Source organism: Rattus norvegicus, chromosome 11 (assembly GCF_021556685.1).
Source record: "Rattus norvegicus strain SHRSP/BbbUtx chromosome 11, alternate assembly SHRSP_T2T, whole genome shotgun sequence".
NCBI classification, from domain to species: domain Eukaryota; kingdom Metazoa; phylum Chordata; class Mammalia; order Rodentia; family Muridae; genus Rattus; species Rattus norvegicus.
Genome location: NC_141544.1, coordinates 57,588,175 through 57,604,476, shown reverse-complemented (window position 1 = coordinate 57,604,476; position 16,302 = coordinate 57,588,175). Strand labels below are relative to the sequence as shown.

Genomic DNA, 16,302 nt, shown 5'->3' with positions numbered 1-16,302 from the left:
GCCATCCCTTGAAAAGACTACTTACAAATTGGCCCCTTACTAGTATCTGAGCAATTAGTATCCAACAATGCTTCCACTGTTCTTTATTAAGAGCCCTGTATTGTGTCTAAAGCGTTTGAATAAACACATTTGCTTGCAATCTGGGATCCAGGAACTTTAGTACACAGGAACCACTGGATCCAATAATCTAACAACATCAAGAGAAAAAAAAAGCAAAGTGGAATCGTGTAATCTAACACTGCTATTTCTTACAAATTACGTCTGGCAGAATGTTCACATGGTTTTGGGACTTGTTGCTGGAAGGAATTAAGTGTGTCCAGGAAGACTTGTCTCATTCTGACTTCTCCCTTTATGATTCGTTCCTTTGCCATGTTTCCTCATTATCTTTTCTATAACAACACATCTAGATGTGGTCCTAGACATGGGCACAGTTCCCTATACCACTGGTATAAAACGCATGTCATGACTATAGGTATAATTTGACTATACTGTTTAAAAACAATCTAGATCTAGAAACAGAGATCTCATTACCAGAATAACCAGGAGAGTAGAAGTTGTGAATTTTGTAGCATTGCTCAGCGAGAACTTTAGCACTGTGGTTTGTCTGCTTTCGGGACAATATACTCATTCCTCACTTAACTGGGGGTACTATTTTGTTAATAATTTCAGATTACCTTCCAAATCACAAATTTTAGTGGTGGCAGGAAATTCAGAGTTTTCCTTGTCTTGCTTATTCCTTTACAATGTCTTGTGATCTTATCTCAAATCGCATAACTTGTAACTGTGATCTAAACTCCCAGTCTAGGACATAGCCCTTTTCTGTTGCTGCCTAGTGAGTACTGGGTGGTGGTGGTGGGATTTCACCTTCGTTTATTATCATCAAGGTCCAGAAAGTCTCAATTATTATATTATGGTTTCATGGCAGACAAAGTCCAAACAAAGTCCAACAAATTGTAAGATCATACCTCTACATGTAGCAAAGTTCCACTGAAGAAACAATACAGATAGGAACTGTACCAGAGGCCCCTGGGAACAGCTTGTAAGATAGTAGCACTGGATCATGCCACCCTGCCCTATCTTTCTCTACTGCACACGCGAGTGCGCGCACACAAACACACACACACACACACACACACTCCACATCTCCATTTAAGAGCTGGTACTCAGGAACATGATCAATGGGCCACAAATGAATTATAGCTATTTATACCCTTTGGAGTAATGAACAAATCAGACCCTTAAAAGTTAGCCCTAAGCTGCTACATATTGCTGTTGCCACAGAAAAATGATTCAGCCTCCTTAGAAAACAGCTCAGCTCTTTACTGTTTTAATAAAGTGTTTTAAAAATAAAGGTTTAAAATAAATTACAATTACTCTGTGACCCAGCAACTCCAACAGTATTTTAAGAGAAAATAAATGTTTGCCCAAGAATTTGTACAAAAATAAGAGTTTGATTCCTAATAGCCAAAACCAGATAAAATATTTCCTTTTTACATGAAGGAACAAACCCAGATTTTCTTAAGTATATGAGAATTTCAGTGGACTACAGTGCAATTATTATTATTATTATTATTATTATTATTATTATTATTACCACATAAGTATGTAATGGTAACTAAAATTATAATACAATCTCATTGACTGTAAGTTAAGACAAGGACTCTAGAGAATATAGAAAAGTAGATAATGGTTTAAAATGAAAGCATTATGGCTTTTCCTTTTATAAAAGTATTTGTGAAGATGACTATTCACAAGCTATACTGGCTAGTTTTGTGTGTCAATTTGATACAAGCTGGAGTTATCACAGAAAAAGGAGCCTCTGTTGTGGAGACCCAGCTGTAAGGCATTTTCTCAACTAGTGATCAAGCAGGGAGGGCCCAGCCCAATGTGGGTGGTGCCATCCCTGGACTGGTGGTCTTGGGTTCTATAAGAAAGCAAGCTGAGCAACCCTGGAGAAGCAAGCCAGCAAGTAATATCCCTCCATGGCCTCTGCATCAGCTCCTGCTTCCTGACCTGCTTGAGTTCCAGTCATGACTTCCTTTGGTGATAAACAGCAATGTGGGAGTATAAGCTGAATAAACCCTTTCCTCCCCAACTTGCTTCTTGGTCATGATGTTTGTGCAGGAATAGAAACCCTGACTAAGACACAAGCTTTAATAAAGTATAAAATACAAATTACATATCTAAGGTATACAATATATTGAGAACCACCATGATCATGCTAACATAGCCTTGTTTTCACAACCATGCATGTGCAAAACCAAGTACATGGGCATTTGGAACAACCACTCTGCAATGTGTCCTCAGCATTGTCATGAAGACAGTGCATTACTGTTAGCTACAGTGACCCTGCTGCTGTCCAGTGGAGTTCTAGAACTTACCCAGTCTCAGGCTAGAGGTTTGCAGCAAACAAACCACCTTTTCCTCTACCACCCAATCTTTGGCAGTAGTATTCTACTCTCACCCTGTGTGAAACTGTGTTTTAGAATCCACATATATCTGCAATTATATGCAGTATTTCTGCACCTGGGTTCTTTGGAGTAATCCCTGGTGCCACAAGTGGTGATGTCTCTTTCTTTCCTAAGGCTGCGGATCTCTCTGTATAAACAATGTATAAAATTTCAGTTTATGACTATTCGATATACATTTCTGTTTGCGATGGTGTGAAAGCAACAGGAGTCTGGTAGAGTAATACTTCAAATTTGAAATTTGATCTTTTCCTAGGTGAGTGGTATGATAATTTCAGCCATGAGCCACAGCTCCCAGTCAGCCACACAATCATGACAGTAAATGAATGATACTACCCAGTATATTACATGACATTCAATAAACTGTACCTCATTATAAAACCAGCTCTCTGCTAGATGATTTTGTCCAACTCTCAGTGGTCTGAACATGTTTGTGCAGGCTAAGCTACTTTCTACATTCAGCATATTATGGTCTTTTAAATTTACAATGAGTTGACCTGCATACAAACTCACAAGGTAAGAAGCATCCATAGAATACGCTGAAATTACTTTAATCGTCCAACACCAAGAGTTAGGTGGATTCATTAGCTTTATTGTCATGAATAACACCACACAAACATGGGAGCAGAGTGATCTAGATGGCCGATTTCATTTCCTTGGACTACATACCAAATAGAGGAGTTACTAGATTTTATGATATTCCTATTTTTAATTTTTTGAGGGATATACGTGGCATTTTCAATCATGACTGCACTAAATTTACACTCCCACCTAACAGTGTATACAGATTCTTTGTCCACATCCTTGCCAACACTCCCTTTTAGAACCCTTTTCAGAATGGCCACTTTAATAAGTATTCAGTTCGATTTCTCTATGGTTTTATTACCATTTAATCGGTATTTTCACATATTGGCTATTATGACATTTGGGGGAAAATGTCTATTTAGGTCCTTTGCTAGTTGGTTGATCAGTTTGTCTGGGTTGTTTTGGGAGCCTGTTTAATTTTACAGTTCACACCCTCATGAATGCCTTTTCGAATGCACACTATTGTATCACTTGAATGTAACCCAACTGCCTGCAACTTCATCAGGTTAGGCCTCATCTTTGGAGACAGGAACTGAAAACTGCTTGGTCACATTAGTGAGGTTCCACAGAAAGAGTCCCAGCTGATGTATCAGCTGCTACTTTTGATACCAATCTCTCAACTGTTTGCAGTATGCCCAGTTCTTTTCAATAAAGCAGTGAGCTTGAGAGTGCTTACAATTTGTTGTTGACGGGACAAGGAAGAAGAAACACAAAGAAGCAAGATAAAATTGAAGATAGAAACTGGCAGTTGCATTGTGAACTTTCAACTGTCAGTTAAGATGCAGGCAAGAAAACCCAAAGGTCAGATGATTTGTTTCTCTTGACACTGCAGGAAAAGAAGAAACAAGCAATCGGGTGCTCTTATCACAAAGGTAACCAGAAAATGTGGAAAGTAGGACCTGCTCATATACAACAGCACGAAAACCAATTCTGAGTCTTTCTTGTTACAAGTGTTTCTTTTTTTTTTTTTCCTTTTTAAAAGTGTTTTAATTTTTTTTTTTATTAACTTGAGTATTTCTTATATACATTTCGAGTGTTATTCCCTTTCCCGGTTTCCAGGCAAACATCCCCCTCCCCCCTCCCCTTCCTTATGGGTGTTCCCCTCCCAACCCTCCCCCCCATTGCCGCCCTCCCCCCATAGACTAGTTCACTGGGGGTTCAGTCTTAGCAGGACCCAGGGCTTCCCCTTCCACTGGTGCTCTTACTAGGATATTCATTGCTACCTATGGGGTCAGAGTCCAGGGTCAGTCCATGTATAGTCTTTAGGTAGTGGCTTAGTCCCTGGAAGCTCTGGTTGCTTGGCATTGTTGTACTTTTGGGGTCTCGAGCCCCTTCAAGCTCTTCCAGTTCTTTCTCTGATTCCTTCAACAGGGGACCTATTCTCAGTTCAGTGGTTTGCTGCTGGCATTCGCCTCTGTATTTGCTGTATTCTGGCTGTGTCTCTCAGGAGCGATCTACATCCGGCTCCTGTCGGTCTGCACTTCTTTGCTTCATCCATCTTGTCTAATTGGGTGGCTGTATATGCATGGGCCACATGTGGGGCAGGCTCTGAATGGGTGTTCCTTCAGTCTCTGTTTTAATCTTTGCCTCTCCCTTCCCTGCCAAGGGTATTCTTTTTCCTCATTTAAAGAAGGAGTGAAGCATTCACATTTTGATCATCCGTCTTGAGTTTCGTTTGTTCTAGGGATCTAGGGTAATTCAAGCATTTGGGCTAATAGCCACTTATCAATGAGTGCATACCATGTATGTCTTTCTGTGATTGGGTTAGCTCACTCAGGATGATATTTTCCAGTTCCAACCATTTGCCTACGAATTTCATAAACTCGTTGTTTTTGATAGCTGAGTAATATTCCATTGTGTAGATGTACCACATTTTCTGTATCCATTCCTCTGTTGAAGGGCATCTGGGTTCTTTCCAGCTTCTGGCTATTATAAATAAGGCTGCGATGAACATAGTGGAGCACGTGTCTCTTTTATATGTTGAGGCATCTTTTGGGTATATGCCCAAGAGAGGTATAGCTGGATCCTCAGGCAGTTCAATGTCCAATTTTCTGAGGAACCTCCACACTGATTTCCAGAATGGTTTTACCAGTCTGCAATCCCACCAACAATGGAGGAGTGTTCCTCTTTCTCCACATCCTCGCCAGCATCTGCTGTCACCTGAGTTTTTGATCTTAGCCATTCTCACTGGTGTGAGGTGAAATCTCAGGGTTGTTTTGATTTGCATTTCCCTTATGACTAAAGATGTTGAACATTTCTTTAGGTGTTTCTCAGCCATTCGGCATTCCTCAGCTGTGAATTCTTTGTTTAGCTCTGAACCCCATTTTTTAATAGGGTTATTTGTTTCCCTGCGGTCTAACTTCTTGAGTTCTTTGTATATTTTGGATATAAGGCCTCTATCTGTTGTAGGATTGGTAAAAATCTTTTCCCAATCGTTACAAGTGTTTCTTAAACCACATATTATAGTCCTGTATTTACTCTTATCCTATTCTATGGATGATCCCACTCAAAGACAGTTCAGATGAGGAAAATGACCAGTCTTAGACTGGCTTATTTCTCAGCAGACATTTGTAATAGCCCTCTAAATTTTGTTTCTAGCATCCCTTCTGAGTTGTAATTGTTCATTCTTCATGGTGCTTTTTAAAAATTTTCATTCACATTCTTATTTTTTTAAAGATTTATTATGTATAAGTACACTGTAGAAGAGGACATAGGATCCCATTACAGATGGTTGTGAGCCACCATGTAGGTGCTGGGAATTGAACTCGGGACCTCTGAAAGAGCAATCCGTACTCTTAACCACTCTCCATCCCTCTTTGCAGTGCTTAATAAGCATCTGTCAAATCATCTCTCTCACAATAGGTATTTGACCCAGGCTACCCCAACATTGGCTAACACAATGCATATGTCCTGGGTAGAAGATACCAGCTCTGGACCTGACTGACCTCTCTGTCCCTCCCTGACCATTGTACTCCATTGCAGAGGGCTACCTGTGGGCTCTATAGACTCCTGTCTCTTGACTTTTTGCTGATTGCATCCACTGTGAGACTTGCTGAGAACCTGTTGGGTAGGAGGTGATGGCAGCCAACGGTCTGCCTTTTCTCTCCTTTTTCTAGTGAAAGCTGGTTGACTCTGTCTCGAGCCCAGAATACTGAGAAGAGATGTTTTCAGCTCCTGCTCATACCTTCATGTTTTGTTCTTCACATCTCTGGCTTAAAAGTAGTATCTTCTCCCCTTGCTTCCCTGTGGCTGTCTATAGTGGACCTCATTTTGTCCTCCCTTTTTAAGTACTGTAAAATTGTCTTAGAGTCTCTCTGTTTTAAACACCTCTACTTCCACTGGAACAGGAAGGAGAATTAAAGCCCAATAGGATTTGGCAAGTGGTTTGCCAAGAGGAATGAAATCCCTCTTTTCTTGTTGATCTTAAGGCTTTAGGATTGGGGGTGCTGCTTAATAGCCATATGTGAGAACAAGGATAAACAGAGACAGGAGAGGGGATAGCATTCTGACACATTATCACTCTTCTGTGTTGTAATTAGGCCTGGAGTTAATGTTTATTTTATGTCTCAAGCCAGGGCACTTGAAAGTTTAAAATGGTGGTTGCTAATACATAAGTCAGGATCATAAACAAAACCTGAGTATTGCCTCAGACAAAATGGAACATAGAAACGTTATCTGAAGCCAAGTTGGCCCTCGAACTTTACATTAATTAAGCCAGTACATTCCCTTTAACCTTTGACCTAAATTTGAGTCAGATTCATATCACCGAAAGAGACTGCTGACTAGCACCCAGGGTAAAGGTTCCAACCAAAGGAATGATCTCCTGATCAGATTTCAGGGTTTCATGTGAATTGGTCTCCACAATTGTGTGTGGACCTTGCATAATTAAAGGAATATTTTATTGAATTTTACTTGGTATACTCCAAAAATACTGAAAAAACAAATAACTTTAGCCATCAAGGGAAACAGAAATCACATCCTCTTCTGGCTGAGCCACCCCCACACACCCCCAACACACACATTCTCAGGGCTTAAGGGATATTTTCATCTGATAAAATTTTGAGTCCATCACATCTTATTTTCCTCTTTGTCCAGCCAATACCTAGGTGTAGCACTAAAATACCACTTAGAGTATGGGCCTTTCGGAATGGTTTTTCTTCAGTACTTCTGAACACAGCAACCATTTCTGTGAGCATGCACATTCTTTGAGTAATGGTGCATTTAAGAGCACTGGATGCTCTTCCAGAGGACCCAGGTTCAATTCCTAGCACCAGCATGTCCCAGGGGATCTGACCCCTCTTCTGGCTTCCACAGGCACTGCATGCACAAGGTACATGCAGCTATAAAAGAGATTAAAAAACAAAACAAAAAAAACCAAAAACAACAACAACAAAAATCCCCTAAAGAATGCAGTCTTTAGGGAATGATAAGAAGAAGCCTGTGCTAAGCTCACAGGAAACTTGTTAATTCCTTAGTTCATTCACTCACAGGAGAAGCCTGTTTTCTGGCAAAACAAAAAGCAAAAATTCAAAGAAGCTATCTCCTAAGTTCAGAGGGGGTTCTCCCTACACTGCAGTGGAAAACATTCACAGCTCAAGGGTTTGGAGGTCTATGACTATCTAGAGCTTCTAAAAGCCAGACATGTGATTATGAGTTTATTTTTTCATTTTGAATCTCATCAATAATCAACCATATAGATATTAAAAGGTGTATGTGTGCGTGTCTGTGTGCATGCGCTGTAAATAACTAGAGGTTTAGCCGTCTACTAATCCACTTCTATCCATTTCTTACAGAGTTGATTATTCTGGTCACAAAACATTTTTTAAACAAAACACCTTTTCCTAAAGAGGACACTGGTTGCCAAACTCCATTGGCAAAAGTTTAATGCATGCAAGCAACTGGAGCCACTTTGTTCTAGAAGGTAATATGTTTCCTCATTGTAAAACACAATTGTTGTAAGTTCTGCGTAATTGTCAAAGTGTGTCATGCAGACTTAATAACAATGGTCATCCTGAACACTGTGCGGTTCTTCTCTTGGTTCACATTGTAATCTGGTGAAAACCACAAAAAGCCACAAAATCCATTCTCCCTGTGATAATAAACAGCGAGTTTTAACATGTATTCAGGAAGATATTGTGGGAGACTTAGAGACTAACATAAATAGATCAATTCTTATGAGTTGGATAGAAATGACCATCATAGGTAACAGTCTCGTTCGGCACTTGGCTTTGCTTGGTTACTTTCAAGACAGTGATGTTTCCTCAGTTACTACAGAGGGCTCCAGTAGCCTAAATCGCTCATTTAGGGATGGTATGGACCTGAGCATATTATACATCCTCACACGCAGTTTCAGCGGGGTCATTGAAGGCATTGGCTTCGCTCGGTCAAAGGATGAAGACAGCGACTTCAGTATTTTGGAAGCTTCATTCTGAAATACTTTTGTTCGAACAGTGTAGAGAATGAAGATTTGTAATCCCTGAAGAGAGAATTAAGGGTTAATACTAGGCACCGTTACAATACAGACTTCCGCAGTACAGGAAGAGCAGATTTTATTTCACCCCGCGACTGTGAGGCAGCAAGGCTGTTCCACATCAGGAACGTGCAGCTGCTGTAACGTGCATGCCCTTCCGATTTAAACAGTGGGGCATGCAATGCATATTTCGAAGACCAGGGTTCATGCCTCGGCTTGACATTACTGCTGGGCAAGTCTGCTCCCTAATCTTTACAATCTTCAGTTCATAAAGTTGGAAGAGTTTCTGGGGCTGGGGCTACCCGTTTCATCTTCTACTTCCAACATTCTGGGGTTCCATCTCCTGGAGGTTTAGTAACATGGCTGGAGTTTCATATACTCCATAATTTCTTAACAGCACAAATTTAAGACCCTGCTAGTTATTGATTCGCTGTTCTTTACCTATGGATAATGAGATGCACATAAAGACATAAGCCACAAAATTCTGAGCAGTAGTCTCTACATGGCTTTAAGCTGACCCTTGCCAAAGTCCTATCGGCTCCACACATCCCTCATTCACCCATCATTAATGAATCCCTTCTGTTTAATTCTTACATCAGTCCTAGAAACTATGCCTTACCATTCCCCAACTGATGGATATGCAAACTGAGATTCAGGTAAATTAAACAATTTGCTCAACATTACCCATCTTTCATCAATAGAGCTTGGAGCTGAATTACTACGTTTTTGATTTCAGTCTTTCTTCCTTACCCAACATGTGGTGTTATCTCTTAATTTAACAGAAATGTACTACACAGTATATTATAGTCTCTAAGAAGTGTTTCTTAATTCTTCATTTATTTACATTTTTATGAAAATAAGCTATTAAATACTATTGGTAGCCTCATTAATCATATTGTGTCAATGCGCATTCCTTAATTTTGACAATGTACTATTTTATAGAACATATTGCCACTGGGGAACACTGGTCAAAGAATATATGGAAACTGTACTGTTTTTTCCTGGGTTTGGTTGTACATTATGGCTATAGAAGATATTAATTTTTTTTTACTAGAAAGGTGCCTCGGCAGTTAAACTGCATTCACTGCGTTTCCATAGGACCTGGGTTTGAATCCCAAGACCCACATCATAACCAGGTATAACTCTATTACTGAAGGATTCAATACCCTCTTCAAGGCAGCATGAACATCAGGTATACACTTGGTGCATACTCATAATTTTTTTAAAAAAATTCTAAAGATGTTATTTTTAACTCTAAGTTTGGTGGTGTGGTATTTGGAAACTTTGTAGTGTTTTTCAACTTCAAAAACTCTAAAATGGATCCAAAATTATTGCTTAAAGGGTGTCAAATAACAATAAGGAAAGTTAATTAATTTGGTATCATCTCAGACTTTTTGTCAATGATTAGATGTCAAAAAATTACAGTTCGTGTACTGCATCTAAAGACAAATTATCAGCCAGTACAGTCTCCAATACTGTTTTTTCACAATCTACTGAAGTGGTTACTCAAAAAGAAAAATCTATCACTGATGAGCTATTAATTAAAAAAAAAAGAAGTCAAGGCAACAGGACAATCCAATAAGATACCTTGGAAACTTTTAAAATGGAGTGTTATATATAATAAAATTTAGTTAATACAAATATCAAACATAATCTAATTAATACTTTCAAGAGGAAATATTGTTGACAATGTCAATTACGTAGTAAATTTTAAATTGTACTAATAAAATTGGGAGGCAAAAAACAATTGCACAATGTTAATAGTATTCTTCCTCCCAGACCATAACTCAGTAGTATCTGTTTTTGCAAAACAAGTAAGAGGTCCTGGGTCAGATTTCCGCATTGCAAAACAATTTTGCTCACACATACTGCTTTTAAAGAAGGGGCGGGGGGCCAGTAGATGTTGTTTCACTCTGAAAATGGAAAGTTGAACCTTATAGTAATCATTAATAAACAAGGATTGTAATCAATAGACTTGAAAAATAAAACAAAATGTTTAAAATAATTCCAGGAAATTATATGCATGAGGCAAAGTTATTGATGAGACAGGGTATTTAAAAGTAAGGAGGTGATGGTAGACGCAGGTGACAAAATATGACAGAATTCAGAACAAGCAGGCTTGTCCCTTTCAGGTTTTAAACAAATTCTGTGTGCTTGTTTATTGCGTGCAAACATGTGGGTGCACACTCACCACACTGTTTGAGTGAATGCCAGAGGAGGTAAGAGTCAGTTCTGACCACCATGGGGGTCCTAGGGACTGAGCTCAGGGATTGAAAGATCTTGAACAAGTACCTAACGTCCAGTACTGTAATGATTAGCAAGAATGAGTAAGATGAACAGCTCTCTGTGATCTGCGGGGCAAAATCAAATGGCCTAACATCAAGGCATTCTCAGAAGAAAGAGGAAAAACTAATGGTGAAAAACATAGAAAATTAACAGTTCAGCCATTGTTAGAAAAGTACATGCGGGTTGGGGATTTAGCTCAGTGGTAGAGCACTTGCCTAGCAAGCACAAGGCCCTGGGTTCGGTCCCCAGCTCCGGAAAAAAAAAAAAAGAAAAAAAAAAGAAAAAGAAAAAAAAGTACATGCAAGGAAAGTAATAGCTGTATACGCCATAGACATGATACTGAATGTTAAAGCTTGGAGAAAACCCTGATGTAAGCAGAGAAAAGCAACACATTTATTTGTGTGCAGCAGAACAGTATGAACAGCTGAGGCTGTCTCATTAGGAAACGTAGCAGAGTGTGAAATTACTTCTCTAAAATGCCAAAAGGGAAAAAAAGCATCATCCAACCTAGAGTTCCATATATAATAAAAAAACAATCCTTCAAGAATAAGAACAAAACAGACATGTTAAAAGAAAATACTTAGTCACCAAAGCCATAAATTACAAGAAACACTAAGGAATGACTTTAGGATCAAGGGAAATGATACCATGTGACATTTGGATCTTCAGCAAGGAAGGAAGCATACTGGACATGGTTGACACATGGCCAAATATAAAGTTTTCCCTATAAATATCTTTGTGTACATGCTCTTTTAAGGAAAAAATAATATTGATTTGTAGGGTTTATTCTGTATGTGCATGCAGGATGTAAGAAAATGGCAGCACAAGGGAGGGGGTGGCAGGGAGATTCTATTCTTATGGTGTCCTTCATTTTACTGGGTGTTAGAAAAATATCAATTTTAAGTTCCTTACAAAAGAAGTTATGCATGTACACTACACCATGAACTTATCCCCAAATGCAATTATAATGTATTGATTACTGGGATGTGAATTAAAATAGAGTCATAATGATAATCTATTATACTCAAAAGTGGGGAGCAGGGGAATAAAAACCAATGAGCACAGAGGACAGATTGTAAAATGACAACCTTCATCAATGAGTTACATCAGTAGGTCCAAATGAGCTCCACCCTCTGATAAAGTGATGGAGACTCTTACAATGACAAAAAAAAAGTGAGGCCTATGCATTTGATGCCTACATAATGGAGACTTTAAATTTAAAGGTACGGAGGTTCATAGCAAATGCAAACACATGCACACGCACATACATTCATGCATGCACACACATGGGATCATATAACTAACGCACACAACAAGACTAGGTAACAGCTAAAGTATACCGTGTGACAAAAGGGACGATCAGAAATAAAAAGATGTCTTAATACAAATGATGGAAGGAATAACTCATCTAGAAAATATAGTAACCATAAATCTATATCATGAGGGGGAATGTTTGTTCAAAATACAAGATGCACAAACTGGCAAAATGAGAAACAAGGTAAGAAATAGTCAGTCCTTGATGGAAATTTTTAGTGCTCTTCACTAAACAGTTGAAAGAACCAGATGAAAATACTGGTAAGGACAGAGAATCCCCACTGAGCTAGGAATCTTTAGCTTTAATAGTATTTAAAACTCTAGACCCAGTAACTACAGAATAAACAGTTTGGTTTTCCCCAAGGTGAATACTTTGCTTCTGGGCCTGCAAGACTTCACAGAGGGTAAAGTGCCTGCCACCAAGGCTGAGGATCTAAGCTTTGTCTGCAGGGCCCACTGGGTAAAAGGAGAAAACTGACTTTTGTAATTTGTCCTCTGACCTCTGACATATATATCATGGCATGCATGCCCCATACTGCTAATAAATGTAATTAAATTTTTACAGAAAAGATAGATCAAAATGAAGGACCTAAATCCAATCTTAACACATTAAAAAAAATGAAAGAAAACTTCAACAAACCCACAGAGTTCCAAGTTCAAGGAATAATGACCATTGCCCACACCAACCAAAGCACACTCGCTGAGTGGGAGAAAATGGAAGAATTTTTCCTGATGCGGTATATTTACTCAGAGAAGAGGGATCATAGGCCAAACCTCTGAAGATCTTACTCTGTTACCTCCAGGCCAGACAGGGACACAGAAAGCTCTTGTTCTTCTCTTGAAGTCTATTTAACACAGATCTCCCTCAAGGTAACTAAACAATTGTCCTCGAGACTTTTACAGGAAGGAAACACTGGTCTAGGGGGACACTATCTCCCTTGCCACATACCCTGCTTCTTTCTGACCACCCGTACCATACCTGAGTGGTGTTGAAAAGACAGAATATGTAGCTGAAAACGATCCTGATGTCATCGTTATTAATTAGCATAGCATAGGCAAAGATCCAGGTAACTCCAAAGACAACAGCAATAGATAACGTGCTAAGAACCTTCTTTAAGGATGAAACCTTCTTTGTGCTGCATGAGAAAATGAGAAAGGAAATATGGTGTATTAGGGTTGTGCTTTCTCAAGACATCACTCCTCGTACTTAGCTCGCATACTCAGCTGCCCATACACTTTGCTCACTTCATGTTATGCCTTACCTTATGACCTGAGGAAAATGTGATCCCACTCTCTATTTTAAATGAGCCCAGCGTTCCCTTCCAAGTGCAGGCAAATCATTCCTTTCATACTACGGAGGGGACTTCATGAGGAGTCTATTTACTTAAATGGGGTTTTTGCTATTACTAAGAGATCAACTAGTAAAGGATTCCATTTTGTAGGGAGGTTGGGATACCTGGGAACTTCTTATGCCTCAAGCTGATTTAAAACTAAGATTATTTAAAAGCCGACTGATCCTCTCTCTTATGAAGTCTGTACCCCCCCCCCCAGAATCTGGTCTTGACTATGTGAGTTCCAATGGCCAGGAAAGCAAGCCAGAGACTAAAAAGTAATTGCTCACAGAGTTTGCCTTTGTTTACTGCTCTTGAGAACCTGACAGTGTTAGTGACTGAGTAAGCCAGGCCTCTTCAGGATCTGTTGGAATACTCTCAAAAATGCCTTTTCCTTCATTTTCAGTAAAACCTTTGTAGTGCTGAATGATTGTGTTCACAGGTATTTCTGACCACTGTTTTAATTTTTACACGTGCGCTCTGAGACATTGAGCTAACTATGCCTAAAACATATGTCCACTATCTTTTAACTTATGATTCTAAATTGAGCCTCCTTACGAGTTAACACATCCCCTGTGTAAATATGTATAGGCTCCCTGAATAAAACCCCCATGCTTCCTTTATTCAGGCAAATTGGAACTTAATCTCCTGCTCTTCTTGCTGGTTGTACATTTGCCCGCTTCTTTATGTCTTAGGCGTGCTTATTTTTAGCTCTGTACTCTCCAAAATGTGCAGCCATTATATTAGCTCATAATAGCAATCTATTAAGAAGTGTGAGCTGTGGAAATGGAGAATTTCGTAAAAGCTACAGAAATCACAAAAAAACTTCCCCAACTGAAAAGCTACCCCCCAACCAACAACAATCAACCAACGACCACTAACTATGTGTGGAATGAATTCATCATAGCTCACCTTTCCACATTTGTGTGCCTGGCCTAAACTACTACACCAAGGCACCATGCAATCCTATGGTAAATAATGATCTGCCATTGTGAGTCCTTAAGTGTCGGAGTGATTTAGTTTGTCTCTAGCTAGCACATGAAAGAGGGTTAGCTAAAACAAATTACGATCCTTCTCATTGTTATTAAGCCAATTTAAAAACCATAAGCTTGTCAGTCGAAATCGACAAGTACAAATTTGGTTGTCTCTGACCCAAAATTATGTTTTATATATAAATATAATCTAATGTACAACTAGGCTAAGAACCCTACACCAACGTGTTTCCTCCCAATATTACTAAAATGTATGTTTGTTTTAATGCTTAGCAAGAATGGCATTTCCTCCGTTTATTTACTAGCCTTTAAATAAGAGCTATTAACCATTATGAAATGTGATACTTTCATTAGTAAAGCACACACTTAAGACTGCATTCTCATCAAAGATGGTGGTTTTCTGTCCTCTCTAAGTAGATCCACTTGTGGACTGAGTGCAGTGTACAGATGTCCGTATGGAAAGGATACTTGGAATGGACAGGCTTGCAGAATTCAGTCCGAGCGTATGGCTTCATCTGTGCAATGTTCTGCCCCATCCACGCTGTAAACTATGGGCAGGAGGTTGCAGCATGTGTGTGCTCAGGGCCTCCTGATCTTTATCAACCAAGCTTGCTAAATAGTAGCGATAGCAAGAAGACCACCTACTGAGGTCAGAAAATCACACTGAGAAGACTGCAGTTGTTTGAGACCTGGTAAGCCAGGGAATGTGGTCTCAGTGTCACTAAAGGTGGATACCAGCACCTCCTTCCTTACAGCTCTCTTATTTCAAGTATTCAAATTTCGTTTCCTGAATTTGGGAGACTTTTGAAGAGAAGATATTTTTTTCATAAAACTGTGTGGTTTAATTTTTGCTTGAGCCAATGTGTCACAACACTAGACTACTGAGTTAGACGAGACGGGGAGACTATCCAGCTTCTCAGTCAAAGTCCATTGGGAAATCTCTCCTGAATACTACACTCCCAGGCCTTGTGCAGACGTTGGAAACGTTTGCAGGGGTCTGAGGTGTGCTGAGGTGCTGTGTTAGCATATACATTAGTCCTTGCTGACAGCTTCCACTCTCGGAGAGTCTCACCTTGTCAGATTCTGGTTGTTCTTCCACAACACTTTGACTGTGATTATGACAAATATAGCAATGTTGGTGATGAGGATAATGGTCACTGGCATGATGAACGACCACAAAAGTGGACTTCTGGCAAAATCATTGTTCTTGGGAACGGCCAGCCAGCAGCTGTGGGGAAAAAAATATCTCATCAAACTAAAGAAAGGACAAATACCAACCCCTTTTGCTCTTACCACTATTGACTTTCATGGAACTGAAGTCCTTGCTAAGAATATCCCTTGGCATCTGACACATCTGAGGTTACTCTCCGGAATCCAGCCCATTAGAAAAGTTGGATCTGCCAAATTTTCCTCGAGTCATTGTGGGCCAGCAGAAGGTAAACTGAGTCAGATAGACCCAAACTACTTACTAGTATTGTTGTTGTTTTCATTGTGGGAAGAAGAAACCCAGAACTAATTTTTTTTAATAAAACCTCAATTGTTTGATTTTACCAATGAAGACTCAGGAGTCAGATAGATGCTGGGGTGAAAGCCTGCCAGCTCAGAGAGGCAGAGAAAGCACCCAGCTGACCTTCCTCCTCAGCTGATGTCCCAGAAGCAATGACCCTCTTTCAAGCTACCCCAATAAACTCCCTTCAAACCAAATGCCCCTCCTTTCTGCCTCTTGTGTGTCTCTCCATCCATCCCCCTGACTCCCCATTACTCTCTATAGCTTTTTCTTAATAATCCTATGTTCACTTCCTGCCAACTGGTTGTTTGATCCTCCTTGTGACCTATGGCTACCTTTGAATGTCTTT

At 39.6% G+C, this 16,302-nt stretch overlaps 1 protein-coding gene and 1 long non-coding RNA gene across 3 annotated transcripts in view; one reads left to right on the top strand and one right to left on the bottom strand.

The window, feature by feature from the left end:
• Window positions 1-6,174: 6,174 nt before the first annotated feature.
• The window catches only part of Adgrg7 (adhesion G protein-coupled receptor G7), a 75,275-nt gene continuing 65,147 nt past the window's right edge, over window positions 6,175-16,302 (bottom strand). The window contains exons 15-17 of one of the 2 annotated variants that reach the window (XM_087576316.1): window positions 15,519-15,674; window positions 13,103-13,259; window positions 6,175-8,529 (exon numbers count right to left, since the gene is read on the bottom strand). In XM_087576316.1, the coding sequence (XP_087432442.1) occupies window positions 8,296-8,529; window positions 13,103-13,259; window positions 15,519-15,674 (547 nt within the window). In that variant the 3' untranslated portion in view covers window positions 6,175-8,295. 2 annotated transcript variants of the gene reach the window in all.
• On the top strand, window positions 7,847-16,127 carry LOC134481066 (uncharacterized). Its single transcript, XR_015633419.1, has 2 exons — window positions 7,847-7,974; window positions 14,864-16,127. It is a non-coding gene; the product is annotated as an uncharacterized LOC134481066 (long non-coding RNA).